The sequence below is a fragment of the Vanellus vanellus genome (assembly GCF_965231255.1).
Source record: "Vanellus vanellus genome assembly, chromosome: 5".
Classification (NCBI taxonomy): domain Eukaryota; kingdom Metazoa; phylum Chordata; class Aves; order Charadriiformes; family Charadriidae; genus Vanellus; species Vanellus vanellus.
Window position 1 is genome coordinate 26489685 of NC_138910.1, and position 20234 is coordinate 26509918.

A 20234-nucleotide genomic window follows, 5' to 3' on the forward strand; every position below is an offset into this window, starting at 1 on the left:
ACCTGTCACAGCAGACCAGAGGCACTGCCCAGGGCTCTGGGGAGCAGGCATCCCTTCTGCCAAAGCAAACAGCTGACTGCAGGGAAGACTGTTGCTCCAGGTGGGAACGTCACAGCTTTTAAGGGCTGAAGATTTCTAGAGCAAAACAATTGGCATGAAAATGAATAGGGAACGACTCTTCATTACGTTCACCAAAAACAAAACAAGGAAATTAATGGAAGTCAGGTGGCATTTTTTCCCCACACAATGCACAGGATATTGTGAAGGTTAGAAGCTTGTCTTGCTTCAAGAAATGCCTGAATAAAATCATAAGCAGAAAATCCCTGGGGTGTTATTAAATATAAAGATACCACGTCTGGCCCCAAGCTGCAGATCACAGGAAACTGGTGGAGTACATGAGAGAAATACCATCCCATGCTTGCCTCATTCCAGGGATTTGCTTTCAAGCAGCTGACAGAAAGAGGTCACTGGGTTAGACAGACCTTTAATCTGAGGTGGCCAATCTTTTCTTATGTTCCTGTGAAAGAAAAGGACAAGAGTTTTATTGATTTGTGGCCACAGAATTAAATAGCCGCTTCACCAGATATATGGGAAATGGATTCCTATACACTCCTAGTCGGCATTACAGCTATACTGCTGCTTACGTACTCCAGCTGCTAAGATAGAGACATGAATCTCTCAAGCTGGCAATCGCAAAGACAGCATGGAAGACCAAGTTCCTTCTAACGTACAATCAGGAGTTCACCAATTACCAGTTACACTTTTGCAAACTGATCAAGGACAGGAGGATGGCACAATTTTCATGGAGATGAGAAGTATTATATGTAAAGCTGGGACTATTAAACAAACAGCTGAAACTGATTTTTGTGAAATTACTTTGGTGTTTTCTAACCATATCTGTCCAGATTACAGTTGCTGCATGCAAAGAAAGCATTCAACAAGGCTTCAAAAGCTTAGGCTGAGCTCAACAAGAGGGAAAATAATTTATTATAAAGTATGAATAGCTAAAATGGAGAGTCTGATAGGAACCACCTAATGCCATTTTTAGAATTATGCTTCAGAAGAGAGACCACTGTAAAGTGATTTGCCCAAGGGCATACCACAAGTCAGTGCTGGAATGACAGAACACTGTTTTAATTACAGTTTCTTATGAAGCCTGTAGTAACATGTTGAAGGTCAAAGGTTGACTTAATTTTTAGCAAAGTGATTTGCTAAGCAGTTTTCAATATCTCATCACGTAACCTATAGCTACAGACAGGCTCAGCATCACTAATCCAGTGGGAAATACTTTTGATGGCAGGAACTGCTGTACGAACACTTCATTCTGCTTCAGGAAAGATAAGCAATTCGCAAGAGATGCGAAATGCTATTTTGTAAAAGTATATCAAGCCTTGAAGTTATTATGAAGAACAGCTATGGAGAATGGAACAGACTGACAGAAGTTCAGAAAACACTTCACTAGGGACAAAGTCCTCCCATCCAGCCCACAGGGCATATCTCCAGTAATTGTCAGAAATGAAGGCTTCACCAGCTGCCGACCAGAAAGGTTTCCTTTTACATGCTTCTGTAACGAGGCCCCAGTGCAGACTTCACTTGAAGCAAACAAGATTTTTCTAATGAGCCATTTGATCAAAATAATTTAGTTGGTTTAAGGGAGTTTTGCCAAGAAAAGGAAGACAGCTGAAGGTAAAAACTTTATTCCTAAGGTAATGTAATAACATACCATCAGAACCGCAGAATTCTTGGCTTCTGGGCTCTCTGTTGAAAACTTTACACTATTCTGCTTCTCATTGTGAGAAAGATGCTCAATGTGTTGAGTTTTAGTCAGGGGCAAATTCGGTGGAGCAAAGAATATTTATTACAGCACTGGGAGTTACACAGGGGATTTCCCCTCCCATGGCTCTTTTTTTTTTTTTTTCTTACAAACACTTGCTTTTATTTCTTATTACTTACATAGTCACGTTTTCTTCTTGGAAAATAATTTGCATAATCAATGAGTTTTCAGAATACAACCCACCCCCAATTTACATAATCAATGAGTTCTTAGAACACAACCCACCCCCGAACATGCCCCCTCCCTTCTAGCAGCACAGGTGCTATGCTTTCTTAGGGGGTTTCCTGGTGGTCATTGGAGGAAGGCTCCAAGTCTGTAAAGAAGCCACAAGAAGGATATGGTGATACTCTTTACACTTCTGCAGTTACCTTAGCTATCCACATCACCCCTTGTTTTGCAACAGTTCAGTACTTCCAACTGTTGCTTTTGTCTGGTATCTTATCTAACACTATCCATTTTCCAATCGCATAGCAAGCACACAGCCATCTTAGCTGAAGCCATAGCAAGCACACAGCCATTTTAGCTGAAGCAAAATTCTTTTGCTAAATTACTTATCACATCATTCATGAGCATAGTATGGCTGCACACAGGCAAGGCAAAGGAGTCCCATAATCACCACATTTTGTTGCGTTACCAGTCTTCCTGTGAAGACTGTCCACGTGTTTGACCAGTGGAGATCCGGACTCCTTTCTCCAGGCCTGCTGCAACTTCCTATGAATACCAATAAAAAGCAAAAACAAAGCACAAGCTCTAGGGCTATTTTTAACGCTTCAGAATTTGCAGGTAGACCCAAAGGTCTTTTTTAGTAAGACTTAGACCCAAGGTACTACTGAATGCTTCATAATTAATATCTCTAATGGATTACTTATCCTCATAACTCCCCTGGAGTTTTGTCAAACTATGTCCATAATTAATAAAAATATACTTGCAAGTATAATTTTTTTATAACATGACTGAACTGAGCATGAAGAAAAATAGCAATATCTGTTCTCAAATGCTGCACTAGATACAAATGCTTAATGCCATCACATCCAAAGTAAAGGGCTGAGACTTCCTAGGAAATCAGTTGGGCTTCTTCCACAAACTGTCAAACAGAACAGTAAAGCCTTAACTCAGGCTGTAAAGCACTGCCTATTACCATCAGCCTCCTTAAGGCTCAGTGCTCTGTGTGTCTGCATTTTAGACAATGAAAACATCTTAAGTCCTTACACAGTTGCAGAGGCCACCTTACAATAACCATTACAGTGCTACCCTGGTGATACTCTAATCTATTTGAAATAGTTAATCCGAGATACATTAGATGATCTTTATGTATCTACTGGATGGATTTAACTAACCCCCCCACAACTTTAGGTACATGAAACGAGCAGCTCCCATACTGCAATTAAATTCAACACAGTTCTTGCAGAGCTGAACAGAGATGAGGCCCAATATGGGAAGAAATGCATACAGGGTTCTTCTGTGTGCCAACCAGATTGTTTTGACCACAAGCATCGAACAAATATTATGAAATTTTTATTCTGTCTCATGGCTCTTTGTATGGCTCAGTTTCCAGGACTGACTACCGTTTCTAAAACTAGTCACCTTTTGTAAGCTCAGAGGCAACTTCAGACTCTAGAATATCTTCTAGATAAAAACTTAACTTGAGGAAGAATCTGACCTTTGTTGTCCTGGGGGCAGGAGGGTTGGCATAACAACCTCTCCAGTTTTCTGACTTTTCAATGAACATTCACAAAAGGACTTAAGCAGTCAGTTTTTTAGACATAAAAAAAGTTAATCGAGATCCGAGAGGCGTTTGATCAACAGCAGTCTGCCACAAACTGTGTTCAGCCTATCGGAGTCCATTTGCATCCAGTGGAAGTATACAGGCACCAAAACTGATCCCTAAACAATCTCTTTACAGTGCTCTGACCAACATGAATTTAAGCTTCTTAAATAGATTTGAGGGTCTGCATTTAATGAAATGCTCCTATGCATTTCTAAATGGACAGAGGTTTGATGTTTAAAAGCCTATGAAGTCAGCAGAGATCCTTCCATTTAGATTATTGAGCTTTGAGTCAAATACTACAAACATTAGCCAAATGACAGTCTACATTTATGGACAAGAGCTCTTATTTGTTCAAGTCTCTCTGCATTAATTATTTAAGACACAAGCACAAGAAATATGGGAAGAGCAAAACAGGTTCACATTCCTGCTGGCAATTGCAGGAAGAATCCAGATGCCTTCCTCACTCCCACCATCATACACGACAAGAACAGAACCCCAGCCCCCACAAAAAAAACAACACCACACAAACGTTAAAATTTTCACTGAACTGTTCTATAAAGAAACCCTTCCTGATGCCAAATCTGACAATGTGTTTATTTATGAGAACACCTAGAGGCCTCAAAACAGGTATCAAGGATTTAGTGTAATACATACCATAAACACACAGCAACAAAGTAGCCCCTGAGCCTAGGAAAATACACATTTATATTCGAAAAAAATAAATATTTCTTTAAAATATCACTGTTAGACACATCTTGGACATGTTTCCTTACCTCAGAGATTATGACGTCCAATTCAGATATTAACTGCCAGTTTCAAAACAGAAGTGTTGATACAGATATGTTTTTGTTAAGTTTCAAGTACATTTATGGAGTTCTGCAATTTAAAAGAAACCTAGACGTTCAGCTTAACTTGAAAGCATGACTGAACATATGCAAGACTGAAAGAAGTCCATTCAAATATTTGTCACAGCAGTCATTTGGTGCTGTTTGCAAACCAGCGGCATGAAGCTGCCTTGATAAAACAATTTGTCACTAGAATATTGGCTTTAAACTCCCCCAGCAAGAGAATTCAGTTACTGGGATTTATTTTAATTTAGATGTGTAGCAAGTACTTTTCAAGAACTGTGTCTAATAGACCATTAGAGTTTTTCCAGATAGTTGTAGCACTTCAGCACCTTCATCCTTCAAATGTCTTTGTTATTTTCTGCCTTCTTTCAGCAAATTTCTCTTGCAGGGGATGTAAGTGACATAGGGGCCACATGATACCTTTGAGGATTATGCCAATTTCAAATAATAGCTTTTTGAGTCTCACTGCCATGCAGATTTTTCAGAGAACCAAGATAGATGTGTTAGGAGGTCATCACATACTGCAATTTATGAAACACAAAAGAAAATTCTTTACCTAATTTGTTTCTTACATTCCTTTCTAATGGACCCAGCAAAATAATTTTCAGGTGACTTTTTTTTGTAAATTCCACACATTCACAGAGCTGGAGTCATTATTTTCACAACAGTCAGAGATGCTTGCCTGTTCTGGATCACTCCCTTCCATAGTAGTTTTATTTACAGTTGATTACTTCCCTAAGGTAAAGAAACTGTCCCAACTGACTTTGAAATTGCTACCTGCCAGCATGACTAAGCCCATCACACAAAAACTCACCAAAAACAAATTAGCAGGCATAGCAAGATCCCTGCAAATCATCCATCACTATGGTAGACCTGGTATAGAATATATTTAAGCCTTAACTAATACAGACCAAGAAGAACACATTAAAATTGGGCAATTTATAATTACAGGGCTGCTATTAGGAATGTAAGAAATAGAAGTGTTAGAACATGAGAAAACAATGTTTTCAAGCCCCCACAAACCAAATATACACCAGCAGAATCCTGGAATCCAGATATACGTGTTTCTTAATAAAACTATCCACAGAGCACAGACAAGCAAATCCATTTCTTCCTTCCCCCTCCCAGAAGCGACCTAACTGCATTCAAACTACTGCTTTTCAGCAAGTCAAGCAGGATTTAATTCAAGCTGGCTGTCCTAGGTAGCTTCCCCACAGTCGATTCCCTTCTATAAGGCCAGGAGGACATAAGAGCCAGAAAGAACCAGGACGCCAGTTTCAGTGACAGTGGAGCTGCTGCTGCTGTTTGTTGCACCTCTCTGATGGAGGATTAGAGTTGTTTTGGCACAGCATCTCAGAAGACTCCAAAGGGCATACAATAATCTAAACTACAGACTACCAAGATCTTGCCAGGCTGAGTTTCCCACCAGTCCTGGAACAAGTATGACTCACCAGCAAACAGCACAAGTACTTAAATGAATCTTCAGGACAGTACTGGGAATGCATGCAGGGTACACAGTTCTTTTCAAGGGTTTGGTTTTTTTTTTTTTTTTTATTTTCCTACTTATATCTGTGCAGATGAACTGGTGTCTTCATTTGCAAGATAGGTGTAAAAGTTCACCACCAGCCTATTCTTCCAAAAAACTTACCAATTACACAACATAATGTAATAGTGATGGCTGCTATAGAAAGGTAATCAGGTATTCTACCATCACTTGCATCCAACTGGAAGTGTCTGAAATCAGTCTGTTCAAATGAGCCACTAGTGTTGGGGCAGACACAACGCAGTGATAAACAGAACATTTTCTCTCATGTCAGTGGCTGTCAAGTCTACTTCTGCACTTAAACAATAAATCGGCTGAAACATCCCTTACACCTAAAGGAGAAATTTGACAGTGGGAAACAATCATTACATATGGAAAATTCACGTAGACTCATTATTAATGCTGTGTTATTATCATCATGGTCAGAGATGTAAAAGAAAAACCTGAAAATTTGCCATGAAAAACAAAACTAGAAAAACTTTGAAATCTAATACTCCATTTTACATGTTGCAAAATATAAACTTGGTTACAGCTTGGGAGCATTAAAAACTCCTCAAACCTTAAATATTTTATTTGCTCTTAACTTCCTGAAAATAACTAAGAGTACATAAAAACGATGCTAACATCTACTTAATTCTAATTGAAAACATAATTCTTTGTTTCCTATTGACTCAAGACAGTAGTGCCCCCAAGTGACATTTCATTATACAATATAGTCCTGTAGCTTAAAAAAAAAAAGCCCAACAGATTAATTGCTTTGCACAATACTAAGAGAGAATTTACACTTGCAAACAAGAGTCAGACTTAAACGATACTGACATTTCTTTGAGTGGGCTTGTTTAAAGGAGAGGAAAAGGAGAAGCAATTTACCTTTTCATTTTCTAACCATTCTGAAGCTGCTAATTGTCAGGAATTGTAACATCAACATAAAGCTGAACTAAAGTCTTTTGCTTTTCTGCACAAACCATCTCAACACCCAGGTAGATCTTTTCTCATTTTGAAAGGGATTTCCCAGTTTTCACTTGCCCCCTTTTCCTCACAACCACTTTTGCTGATATTACAACAAAAAACTATTTGCTAATCTTGTGTGTTCTGCTGGAAGTGTGTGTCTCTTGCTTCCCAGAGGTATATTGTGCTTTCTAGGTTGTCAGTGGGTGAAGAAACTTAAAAGCACAGATTTGGAAATAACAGCACACAGACTGCTAGGCCTCATTAAATCTAAGATCTATTACAGGGCACAATAATGGTTATATTCTAATTTATTTTTCCATAAACTCTATATTTGATAACCCACTTAATACACTCTTCAAGAGTGCTAACATACAGGCTTATAACAGTGATATAAATGACTAGTAAAAATAATATAAAGATAGCAATTAAATTATGGACAACTTGCTGATTTTAGATAATATTTAGTAGTCATGAATGGAAGCAAATGCCACTGCCTCAGTATTGGCATAAAATATTTACATTAATATGTTTATGTAATACACAATTCACATGTACACAGCTATTTTGCTAGTTGAATGTATGATAAATTAATGTATTATCCATGATAAAGGCCGCATTTCAAACAAAATTCCCTTGACACAGACACAGAGAGTACTAATAAAAAGAAGCGCAGAAAAAAGTCTGTTCAGAGAAGGTCTCATTTTGTTCAATTTGCATTTGCAATACACTGTCAGATTTGTACTGTATGCTAATAAATCAATATTCAACAGCCAAGACTTTCAAGAATCAAAAGTACTTCAGCAGCAAGCTAACAGTTACACAAGTTTAGATAACTTATAAAGAAGCAATTTAGGAAGTACTGGATCACTTCAGATGTCTGAAAAAGCATCTGAAAATTGAGAGTTATTTTTTAAGGTATTTAATTCAAACTAAATCACTATGCAGAATCAGTTACACAGACACCTTGTAAAAAACAGAAGTTAAAAGCTAATTTTTAATGGAAGAAAGTTTTTATAAGCTTCTCACAGAAAAGTTGTCTGTAATGTGGTGCTAGAATAGGCGATACTGCCAGCAGTAGGACTTTCTTCCTTGTAACTCAACACATGTTCAGAAGAAAACATCTACCAAGAGATGATGCCAGATATACATACACAGTGCAATAAGTATTCTTCTTGTAATTATTTTTTCAGTTCTATAAAGTTACTAATAATGTTGGTGTAAAGAGTAACCACAGTTAGTTGGCATTCATAAGTTTTTTTTTTAAAAGCTCGCTCTGTGGTATTATGTGCAACTGGGTAGCTGAGCTGTCTGTATTGTTAGTCTGTCAAACCATAAGCTTTCTTACTGTTAGCCTGATTTATCATCCACGCCTTTTATTTGATGAATATACTTTAAAGATTATAATCCAAACACGTCTAGTCTTTCAACTTGGATCCAAATGGCTAGGTCTTAATAAGAATCTGAAGCTTAACAAGAAGTTAACAAGCAGCTCAAGAGCACATCAGATCAGAAAGTGCTTTTCCGAAATCTGTTTCAACATCACAAAAAGCAAACAGTGTTACACAGCAAGCAAGCCAGTTCTTCCCATGTAAGTAGGTGTTGCTAACAATAACTGCTGGAAGACCTCCGCTTGATTGCAAGATTGTGCTATGCTAAATAACCTAATAAAAATGTAAAGAAATACTTGCTCATAACCATTTCTATTGGAAGACATCTGATAACTAATACAAGGTGTAAAAATAATTAGTACTCCTTTTTACTCTCAATTTTAATGCACCGACTTACAATATTTCCACTTAGCAAAGATTTTCACACCTGGATGCAAAGGGTTCTTCACATACTGAAATTTCAAAAAGGCAATCCATTTTGAATTACTTCCACTGCACAGAAAACCAGAGTATGATGCTGTTAACAGACATTCATGTAAAGATTTAGATTCTTATTCTCACCAAACAATTGTTTCAAACTATGAAATGGTTATGCACAATGTTCTAAATGTATTGCTGTAAGTATGTAACAAGGAAAAATAATAATGTAATAACAACTTCATGTAGTACTCAAAATAAAATTACTATGGTTTCTATGGAAGACAAGTTTGATTTATGCAGTATTTCACAGCCTTTATAAGCCACCATTAGTTTAGCTTTATAATGCATTTCATTCACGTCAAGCTATCTTGATTCTAAAAAAATCATCTCCATCTATTTACATGGACCAATGAGATAGGATTTTCCCCTTCCAATAGGCATTACTTAACATCTTTTTGTCATAGCACAGACATGTCAACATGTAATACACCAGTGATGGCTCTGCATCAAATATTAATTGCTCTTGAATCAACATAAAGAGCTTTTGGGGGCAAAGTCTGCCTCTAACTACACTTCCACAAAAATGAGACTCAATGCTATTTTAATACACAGAAGTATATTTCCCTATTACATGCCTGAAGGAGACGCCATTTCTCTCTCCTGGGCAGAGAGAGTTGCTGTTCTGTTCCTCCCCAGCTTGCTGCCCTCTACCATTCTTTTCCCCAGTCATCTTTTGGCTTTATGGACATTTTGCCTCCACACTCAGTGGTATGCATCTGCCTTCAACAGCCCTTTCCTATTTCCTATTTTCCTCACTTGAATTCAAGTTCCCTCCTTGTGGCTTCCTCTGTTCTCCTACTTTTTGAGCTCGCCTTACTCTCCAAATTTCACTTCATATTTCACACCTAGTGCCCTTCCTGCCCTCTTGGTCCTTTCATGGGCATTACAAGTTTGCTGTATTTTAGAATAGCATAAAGTTGTACGTGCATTATCTCCTCTAAAATAAAGTTTCTTTTGCATATGCTACAGGCATTTATATCATATAGAGGACTTGGAGAAGGTGGCGATTTTTAGAATTAGCAAGCTTAGGAGTGTCTTTGTGATAGTTTCCTCCCCACTAACTTATTACAGATAAGTTCTCAAAAATAAAGTCCTCCTATCAAGATCTAGTACATGGAAAAAAAAAAAATCCTACATAAGGTTTAGAGACGACTAAGTTGCAGTTTCAGCCACAATATGTCACACAATTACAGAACAGATACATGTTTTATGTTGCGAACAACAAAAATATACATTTTATGTTAAGCAAAAAAAACATCATTAACACAAGAGCTGTACCATTCACTTATTTGGATTAAGTATCTTTAGAAGAATCTAGTGAGTTACAATAGAAATATAAAAAAAAGTAAAAGGTAATCTTACTTTTTCATCATCATCAGAAAAAGGGGCACCTCCAGGAGTCTTATTTATTGCTTGGGCAACACCAATAATCTCTCCATCACTGTTTCTTATAGGCATGCACAAGAGTGACTTTGTCTTGTATCCAGTCAGTTTGTCAATCTCATCATTAAAGCGTCGATCCTTCAAAAGAAAATAAGGAAGCATCAACATGCATGTCATACATCTAAGCTTTCTTCAGATAAAGTACTTTATTTTCCTAATGTCTTATATAGTATTTTCAGTAGTGTTATGTTGTTGCTTCTCTGTTATTGCCCCATTTTTTATTAGCTGTTTTTCCTCAGTTAAGATACTAGGAAGAGTTTTCTCAGAAGATCAGTCCAAGGCTTACCATTACATGATTGTATTCACTGAAGTCCCACATTCATACCTCAATTAGAAGAATGACCTACCTAAAAGATCATTACCAAATCAGCTACCAGGAAAACATGGAAAATGAAGACAAATTAAACACGTGAGGAGCATAATATGAGAAGAGAAAAAAGTGATAGACAGCATAACACACTTAGGGCCTTGACAAAGCACAAGCTCCTTACACCCACGACTCAACACTATGACTGTGCCTTCTTTGATGGCTTTGAGGCCATCTGCAAGCAGAGGGTCCTCCACAGCTCAAAGACATCTATGGCCAGTGCCAAGGCCTATGCTGCTGGTCAGACCCACCTTGCACAGGTTTCAACGCAGATAAGGAAACGATCAGTGGCTAACACTGTGGTCTGGTTCTTGCCCACCACACGTTCACCATCAGTTTCTGTTTCATCAATCTTAATTGACACTGCTTGCTCACTACCTCTCTATATTGCCACCGATAGTTACCCACAGCTTTACTGGTAGGAAAGACTATGTGGCCCTTGTGGGCACTGGTGAGAGCCCCGAGCTCCCCTGAAGGGCACACTAGTGAAAGCTGTTTGCAGTTCACTAGATGTATCTTTTCAGAGTACATGTATGAAGCATGGGATTTGTATGAAAAATAACAAACTGGAAGGAGTGCTGTGCCACCTTGATTGAAAACGCAGAGGAGGAGCTGAGCCACACAGTCCAGAACTTCATACACACCAGATCTATCTCTGGCTACAAAGGCACCATGTTTACCCCAGGAATGGCCTAAGGGTGTCCGCTAGCTGTATACAGCGCAGACAGTTGCAGAATTAGGACTTTGACATAAAATAGGGAGCATACCAGCATGACACTATATATTCACCCTAAGTCTTTACCTGTTTTTCAGAAGTTTATGGCAGTTCAGCATACATACAGGTTGCTCTCTGATCTGTACTTACTCTTTACTGCCCAATATCTGCACCAAACAAGAGCTTTTGAATTTTCTTGTGCATCATAAGTTATAGGTTGTACCACCTTATAACTAGTACATGAGAAATACCAGGAAGAATCATTTTCAGACAGAAATGCTATATGAAGTCGCAACACAGATTTATGTTTGTTAAACACTACCTAAACTATGAAACAATGAAAGATTTCATGGAGACTGTCTCGCAATACTAACATCCAACCAAATCATTGTGCAGCAGGCTGAAAAAGCATGGGTGAACATCTGGGTAGTCTGAAAATCCTAAAATGTAGTACACATCAACCAGAGTATTTTTCATTAATCTGTAGTGTTCTAAGGGGCAAATTTAACAACACAACTCATCGGTGTTAACAGAACACAGCAACAGAATCACCACAATAAAAGCTTATCCTTAAGCTTCACGTGGCCAGTAGCAATCATTTACTCAAAAATTTTGAAAGTATAATTTCTTGTGGTTTTATTTATTTTAAAATTTTGCTGGCCAAAAAAGGTATCCAATATGATCATCAACAAATTTTTTTATTGTTGTTACAATGAATTTTTAGGTATTATTTCATATGCTTTTCAATCCACTTACATTTAGTTTTTTTTCAACAATGTTAATACAGAATGAACTATGAAGTTTTTATTTTAATTAATGCATATATAAAATCTCTAAATCATGATTGAATAAGTATGCAGTGTAATCCTAGTGATCATAAAGCATGCACCGTCTAAAAAATACAGAACACATGCTGTGAGCATGACCCCTCTTAGAATAAAATGATAGAAATCAATCTCTTACAACCAAATAATAAAAATGTTTGTAACTTATATTGAATAGTAAAGAAACTAATAACAAGATGCTCTTTGAAGTAACACCAGCAAGCATTTCGTTATTTTAAAATTTTTCTAAGGCAATGAATGTGCCTATGGTTACATGAATTTATTGAGGGATATACATAAGAAATAAATGCTTGCTTCACATCCAAGAGGACTTCACTTTTCAACACAAAATCCAAGTCTTTTAATAAAACTGGAATTGCTTCATACTTCTTGCCATTCCTATTCTATGTGGGGTCACAGTACTGCACAAAATATATTTCTATCCCCAAAGCTATTCAGGTACTAAAGTCCTAGCAGTAGTACTGACAATCCCAATGCATCAAAGATTTAATTAAGTTGCATTTAGACAGTTCTTACTTCGGATTTGAAGTTCAGGTTTAGGAGCAACCGACATAACATTTTGCACAAAAGCACTAGAAGTAGTGTCTCATGTCTTAGTGAAAACCCAAGTGCTTTAATACTTGTAGGAATTTCAGAATTTAACACATTGTAAGAGATGAAAAACTACCAACTTAAAAAACATAAATAGTAGTGCAGAAATACACATAGGGAGGCAATATTACACCTTGAGATCAAATTAAATTTCATCACCATTGAAAAAATAATGCCATCATTTTCTAGATTACTGCTACTGAATGACACCCAGCAAAGACTGATATTTAGTGTTAGTGACATGATCACACACACACACACTCTTATGCTAGGCCATGCTGCCACTTCACATCTATATTCTGTAGATGCTCAGGATTTCTCTGTCAAGTAGATGGAGACTCTTTTTGGCCCCACTTCCATCCGTTGCACTTGAAATTTAGTACATCAAGTAAGACTTATATGGGCTAGTATTCCAGTGGGGTACAAATGCTTTTTTCAAACAAATTCAATAAAACCTCGGCTCTTTCTGGAAAACCAAGTACAGGAATGTCTCTTCTCTTCTACATGCCAGTATAATTCTCAGCATATAGCTTAGCTAAAGGCATGACTCAAGGCATATATTGGTCAGATTTGCTGTTTAACTTTCTCTTGCAGAATACACACAGCTAGTTACCTCTGGAGAAAGATTACTGTATATACAAACAGAAGTGTTAAATACATCTTTTAAATACCTCTTCATACGACTTCCTATGCTTGCCAGAATAGCAAGAGGAGCTTATAGTACTTTTGATCATTAAACAGTCTGAAGTTTTTCTTAAATACGTTAATATTTGTAGTAAGCAAACAGCTGAGAGCAAAACTCAAATCTTAGCGGAAAATGACTTTCAATATAGATTGACAAGACCTAAAGGGAACTGAACTAAACATGGGTCATTTGTTTACATGGCAGTGTGCAGAAATCCATTCTCTGGCACCATACAATTCTAACTGCAGATCACAAAAGTGACTCAAAGGAGGCTGTAAAGTTCAGAAGAGGTAGTGCTAACAGCATCTTTGTTCATCTTGCTAGAGAACAGTCTTCAACAGCTCTCCTATCAGCCAGGGAGGGGAATTACTGGTATTTACTGGCAGCAGCTCCGTTCCTCCAGGGTGAAGTTAGCATTTATGCTGCAGACAATAGTTACAGTCAGTTCTGACTCCCTTAACATGAGGGAACTGAGCTGTTCTACAAAAATAAGCATACATTTTGTTTAAAAAAAATAGACAATATTGACTGTGAAATAGCATCCATATTTGTCTCAGGTGCTGAAAACAATCCATACAGTCCTTAATGTAAGATAAGATTTGATTGTGATGAGGAAGACATATTCATTAAATCTTTGATGCTAAAAACTGACAGATTTTTTCCCTAGCAATTTTGTTTCTATTTTTATTTCCCTGTTATGAATTGCAGATGCTATAGAAATAGACTGGTTTAGTCACCTAAAACAAAACATGATTTAGAAGTGCTCCACACTCACTCATCATAAAGATGAACATACAGATTTGGCTGTTTTATTACTTGTTGCAAGTTTACATATCTTTCATCCACAAGGAATTAATAACCTGTGGTGTTCACATACAGTTTATAGTGCTCTTCTGCCACAGAATACCAAGCTCTTGGTTCTTTTACTATACTATTTTCTTTTGTTCTGTTTTAATTCTATAACTTTGTTAGAAGTTGTTGTTCTTCCTTAGACCTATTTCTGCCTCTGGAGCGTATTAAACAGTCTTTGCCTCCATAAAACCAGATTACTAATATCCAGTCTTTGATAAGGCTTTGATGAGATTCCCTTGAATTATTTGTGCCTAACAACTTCCTTCGGAGAACCAGAACCCCCATGATGAATGGTTTTTAATAATGGCATCAAGGTTCCAGACCTGCCTGATCATCTTGTGATCTTTCCACATGCTTCTAAACACTTTATAACAACTTTAATAGAAGCTGAACTGTTCTGCACTGTACAGAATCCTGCCTAGCAAGGGATTGTTCTTCTACAACGGAAGAAAGTGAAATGCAATTATCATACAGTAGGCTTCAACAATTAATAAATGAAACATTATTTCTTCAACTACTTCTTGGTAATGCATGAACTACTATTTAGAATTAGCAATTGTTACTGAAATATTGACAATAGGCTTTGCGTTACTGAAGAAACAGTCCCTGCTCTACTAATTCTGTTCAAAGCAAAACAGGGGGGAAAACAACACAGGGAAACACTGAAATGCCAATATGCCTTAAGTAGTAATATTGTTGTTGATTTGCATCTTGTGGGCCTTATAAAAGATGTAAACCTTCAAGGCGGAGTTCAACTGAAAAAGGACAGCTGTCGAACAAACCAAAAGTGAGTTGCAATTCATTTGTCTGAATACACTCAATTAAGAGAGATACATTGCTGTAAGATAAAACAGAGGTCTAGCATAAAAATTAGGAAGATGCATTTGTGTTTATCTGGAAGTTTCTTTTGTTTAGGTGAAAAGGTCCACTGCAGTGCATGTTTTAATCCAGTTGTAATTTACAATCTTGTGGCATATGTAGTCATCGCCTTTTCAACAGGTGTTGAGATTAATACACAAAGCGCTGTTTGACCTGCAGGTGATGGTGGCACACAGGACACATACAGTACAGCTGTCAGTGTTAGGAACAGATTTAATGATGAGCTATGAATCCAGTGTTCCTTAATGGATGCTACGGAGAACCATAGACACAGAAGGGATTAGATGTCTGGGAAGTGCTTTTTAAAGCACAACTCATTCCTGATATATTGCTTCTCTGTTCAAGTGGATTTTGGAAGTTTCCTGTTTGTATGTCTTGCTGGGACTTCTACAGTAGGAAAAAGAAGCACAGGGATCCTGGAGCAATCAGACAGCCTTAGTACCAGAAGCATGCCATTCAACAGGGATGCAACAACATATTTTGTTCTTCCTGCCATCTGATATCAGATTATCAAATTATGCTGGAGAGCCAGACATCTCTGGAGCAGAGACTAAAGGTCCAGTAAACACAGTATAGGAAAGTTAATGCATTTAACTGGAAAAAAAGGAAACACTTTTGAGGAAAGCCTCAACAAGAACTCAGTAAAAACTGAAAATCATCAAGATGTGAAGTGAAACTATCCCTAGCCTTTTGTAAACTGGGCAAGAATTTTAGTTTGGTGACATTTGAGAAACTGATGAGGAAAGATACGTAAGTAAACAAAATAAGATACCATTTCTGGCAATATTAACATTGTTGAATCATGCAACATACACCTAAGAAAACTGAGTGACTGGATGACCTGCTTATGTCCCAAACCTCTTTTATCCCTACACCCGCCTTCTTTCATCACTTATTGTCATAAAAGGATGTATGTGGCAGGACCTAGCTGAGAGGTTTTACTGGGTTTAACAGCATCAATAAAAACCTCAATGCCCAAGTGTGAACTGCGATGACTGAGAAGCTTGTACAAAATTTATGTCTACCTCTCCTCACAGGATAGTAACCTTGAGTAAGGAGGCCTGTTTAGCAACAGATAACAAAGCTGGTAAATCAGAGAAGCCCTCTGTCAGATTGCAAACACTTTGAGATACAAACTGTATTATCCCACATGTTAGAACAGCCTGCAACACGACAGGGTCCTCACCTGCACCAGGGTCCTGGGTAGTACAGAGTATCCACATTGGTAGTACTGATACAGCATTTGCTTTTACATTTCTTTTATAATCAAGACTTATAGTCAGCAATTAGGGACAGACCAGGTACAAGATATACTTCACCATAATTGTACTGGCAGTATTTTCATGCAAGAACACTCAAGAATTACAAGTAAAGTCTTCCACTGACTGTTTAAAACATTACTAAAAACAAACAGTTGGTTTTACTGCTTTGGTTCTACATAATTAGATTTCTAGATGCCAGAGACATTCAAAATGTGAATACTGAGGCACTTTTAACTAGAATTTCAGCAAGGAACAGTTATTCTGTAGGATAAGCCTTCTCCTTGTCTCAAGTTATTTATTGATTGTAAATTCGTCTTTGGGGAAATATTACCCTGTAAAATGTGATATTCAATCAAGTCAAGACACAGAAGAGAGCAGGCTTGATTCATCAATCCAAGTGCTGGTATTTCAGCTGTCTGCACAGTGACACTGCAGTCCCAGTTCTTTTTGGACATATTTAAAGACTGTCAATAAATGAGAACCAAACATCTTCATGCTTTTATCCTACACAAGACCAGCTTAAGGTATAGACAGTTGTTTTGGGTCGTCCGTCCGTCGTTCCCCCCCCCCCCCCGGGTTCTGGAATCACATAATGTTATCAGAATCTCAACTTCCATTAAAAAAATAAAGTTTCTAGTTCCTGTAAACAAGGGTAACATTAAAAGTGTGATCTGAAAGTAATCAAGAACATAAGAGCCAGAAATGCTAGAGCCTGAAACAGCAGTTCTAAGCAGCATAAGTTCTTATCAGTGAGCTGATATATTCAAATTTGCTTTTCTAGATCCCCTACCTTCATCGCATCAGCTGAAAACTTGAAATATTGACCATGCTTATGAGCTCTGATCTCATAAGATACTCATTATCTTGATGCACCTGAGGCTTCAAGCAATTTGAATCAGGACCTAAACAAATAACGCCCATTTCCTGTATGTCAAGTCCTCTGGATTCACCTCCGTATTCATAAAATTACTCTTTAAATCTGACTACAAGAGCTGTACAGACATTGGGCAAGGACTGGAAAAAGTCAAATTAGCTGTATTATGAAAGTAGCAAACAAGAGAAAAATCCATTAGGGCCTAATCCTCTTGTCTTTGATCTCAATAGCAAGTTGACCACGGATCCGAGGTCACTAAATAAAAATCATGGATCATGACTAAACCTGAAGAGCTACACTTAGAGCAGGCCTACAGAAATAATCCACACTGACCAGGAAGAAAAGGTAAAAACCTCATTAAAAAGTCACTGTTTCTATTATTTAATAAAAGAACCTCCACATTTCCAACTGAAAAAAGTAAAAAAAAAAAAAAAAAATCTTTTCTCAAAAGATTCTAAGGATATGCACTATGCCACAGAAGATGGCACAGAGGGTCTCTGAAACTCCCATGAAACAGTCAAAACAAGTACTTCGTTCTTGTTTTATCTTACTTAAATTTACATTTCTTCTTTTCTCAAAAGATTTGAGGTAATGGAGTAGGTTATGTTAGAAATGAAACTAGTTTTAACTTCTGCATAAAAGTTTTGCCAACTGCATGTCAGTGTTGATTTTCAGTTTAAGTACATGGTTCATATATTGTTAGTAACAGTACAGGTTTTATTGTGTTTTTTTTTTTTGTTTTTTTTTTTTTTTTTTTAACTAGGATAGCTCTTTGAACTTGGAAAGAAAAATATGATGATTAAGGGCTTGGAGCATCTGCCTCATGAGGAACGGCTGAGAGAGCTGGGACTCTTTAGCCTGGAGAAGAGAAAGCTGAGGGGAGACCTTATTATGGCGTACAAGTATCTAAAGGGTGGGTTGAAGGAGGATGGAGCCAGGCTCTTTTCTATGGTTCCCAGTGACAGGACGAGGGGCAATGGGCTCAAGTTAGAACACAGGAAGTTCCGTTCAAATACACGGAAACACTTCTTTACGGTGAGAGTGACAGAGCACTGGCACAGGCTGCCCAGGGAGGTTGTGGAGTCCCCTTCCCTGGAGATTTTCAAGACCCGCCTGGATGCAGTCCTGAGTAATGTGCTCTGGGCAATCCTGCTTTAGCAGGGGAGTTGGACTAGATGATCTCTAGAGGTCCCTTCCAACTCTGATAATTCTGTGATTCTGTGATATGTCCTCTTATATCCTTAACAAAGCTAGTACAATTTACATGAGTATGATTTAGAACAGAAAGAGTGTAAGACTAAACCATGTCAGCTAAGAGTCAAATAATGATGAAACCTGCCTGAAGACATTTCCAGGAATTAAGTCTTCATGACAAAGACACTGTTTTCCTTCTCCAAAGTCTAAGGAGAAAGTGTTTAATCTAGTGAAATGGACTAGATGACTTGGCCAAAGCTTACAGCTACAAGGAAAAGCCATTTCCAATTATTTTATGATTTGAAAATACTGCTTTTTAATCACACGGAACAGAAGAACACAAGAGGTGCTCAATTAACAGACCTCGCCTACTATATTTTACAGTTCACTGCATAGCCTCCCCCCACCCCCCCCTTAGGAAGGGCTCAAGAAAATAAAACCAGGAAACCTGCAGCAAAATTTCTTTGAATATACTGTATTTTAATTACTGATTGAGTTAGCTAAGTTTTATCAAAAGTAGACAGTAAGAGTAGTATGTTTGACAGCATTGTTAACCTGAGTATTATTGTACTACCAAACCACACAGGACAGACAAATTTGATTTAATGTACTTCCGATTGACTTTATAGGAAGCCATCCTGCAGGAGCCTCTACATTTACAGAGGCAGAGAAATTGAATTTGGAAGAGATCTATTCAATTTCTTAATCGTGCTTTCTATGAATGTATAACACAAACTTTTCTATAAAACAAAAAGAACAATCCAAAGACAGTAAGCTATCTAGATTCAAAGCGTAACATTAAAAAAGCTAAATACAAATACAAAAATGAAGGCATCCAGTCTGTTCTATATGGTCTTCTCTAAAAATCACATATGGTATGAATTACATTGTGCATAAACAAGAAACAGAAAGCAAGTAATAAACCACTACAGTAGATATCGGGAAAGCCTTGTAGAGAAGAAACTTGCACACAAAAAACAAGTAATAAAGCAATCCCTAAAGAGACCTCTATGTAAAGATTACTGCAGCTATTCCTGTCATCTCCCCCAAAATCCCTAAAGCCCCCAAGACAAAAGCAGAACAAACTAGTACCATTCACCAGCATCTTAAGCCTAATTCTCCCAAGTAAATAAGCACAGTCCAGTTATATTGTGACTATTTATATAGTGACAGCAATATTCCTTATAAGATAAAGTGAATTAAACAGATATAAACGTGCAAAAGAGCTCAGCACACTATTCCTCCATTCCCAAAACAGTTCTTAAAAAAAAGTAGGGAACATTAACCTTCAAAAATTCTTAATTTTCAGATGATACAACACTAAAGTTTTGAGATGGTTTCCCCCTCCCCCTTTTTAAAGGTCAGTAGTTTGGAGCTTTTTAATTGACAGGATTGTTTTTTATCATTTATGTCCTTTTCTGACCAGTGTTTCATTTATTAGTTAAACAATAGATGTAATAACACATGCTGTCTACTTGTGACCAGCACAAAATTAACAGGAAAAAATTGTATAGGTAGTCTTCCTTAGACAGGACTAAACATTAGAAGCGCTAGCAAGTCTGCCGACACGACTGCCAAGCTATAAGCATAATTAAATTTCATGCTTCATAGTCTGAGCTGAGGTTTTTATTTTCTTCCTTGGAAACAAACTCCTGTTAGATCATCAATAGCACAACAGTAAATTAAGTTGTGATCTTACGTATGGCAGCTTCTGT

General features: G+C 37.4%; 1 protein-coding gene across 1 annotated transcript in view; it reads right to left on the reverse strand.

The window, feature by feature from the left end:
• PDE11A (phosphodiesterase 11A) overlaps positions 1-20234 on the reverse strand; it is a gene marked incomplete at its 5' end in the record, with an annotated part of 140331 nt that overhangs the window by 110963 nt on the left and 9134 nt on the right. The window contains one exon of the mRNA XM_082483281.1: positions 10175-10333. Within this exon, the coding sequence (XP_082339407.1) occupies positions 10175-10333 (159 nt within the window). The remainder of the gene's footprint in view (positions 1-10174; positions 10334-20234) is intronic.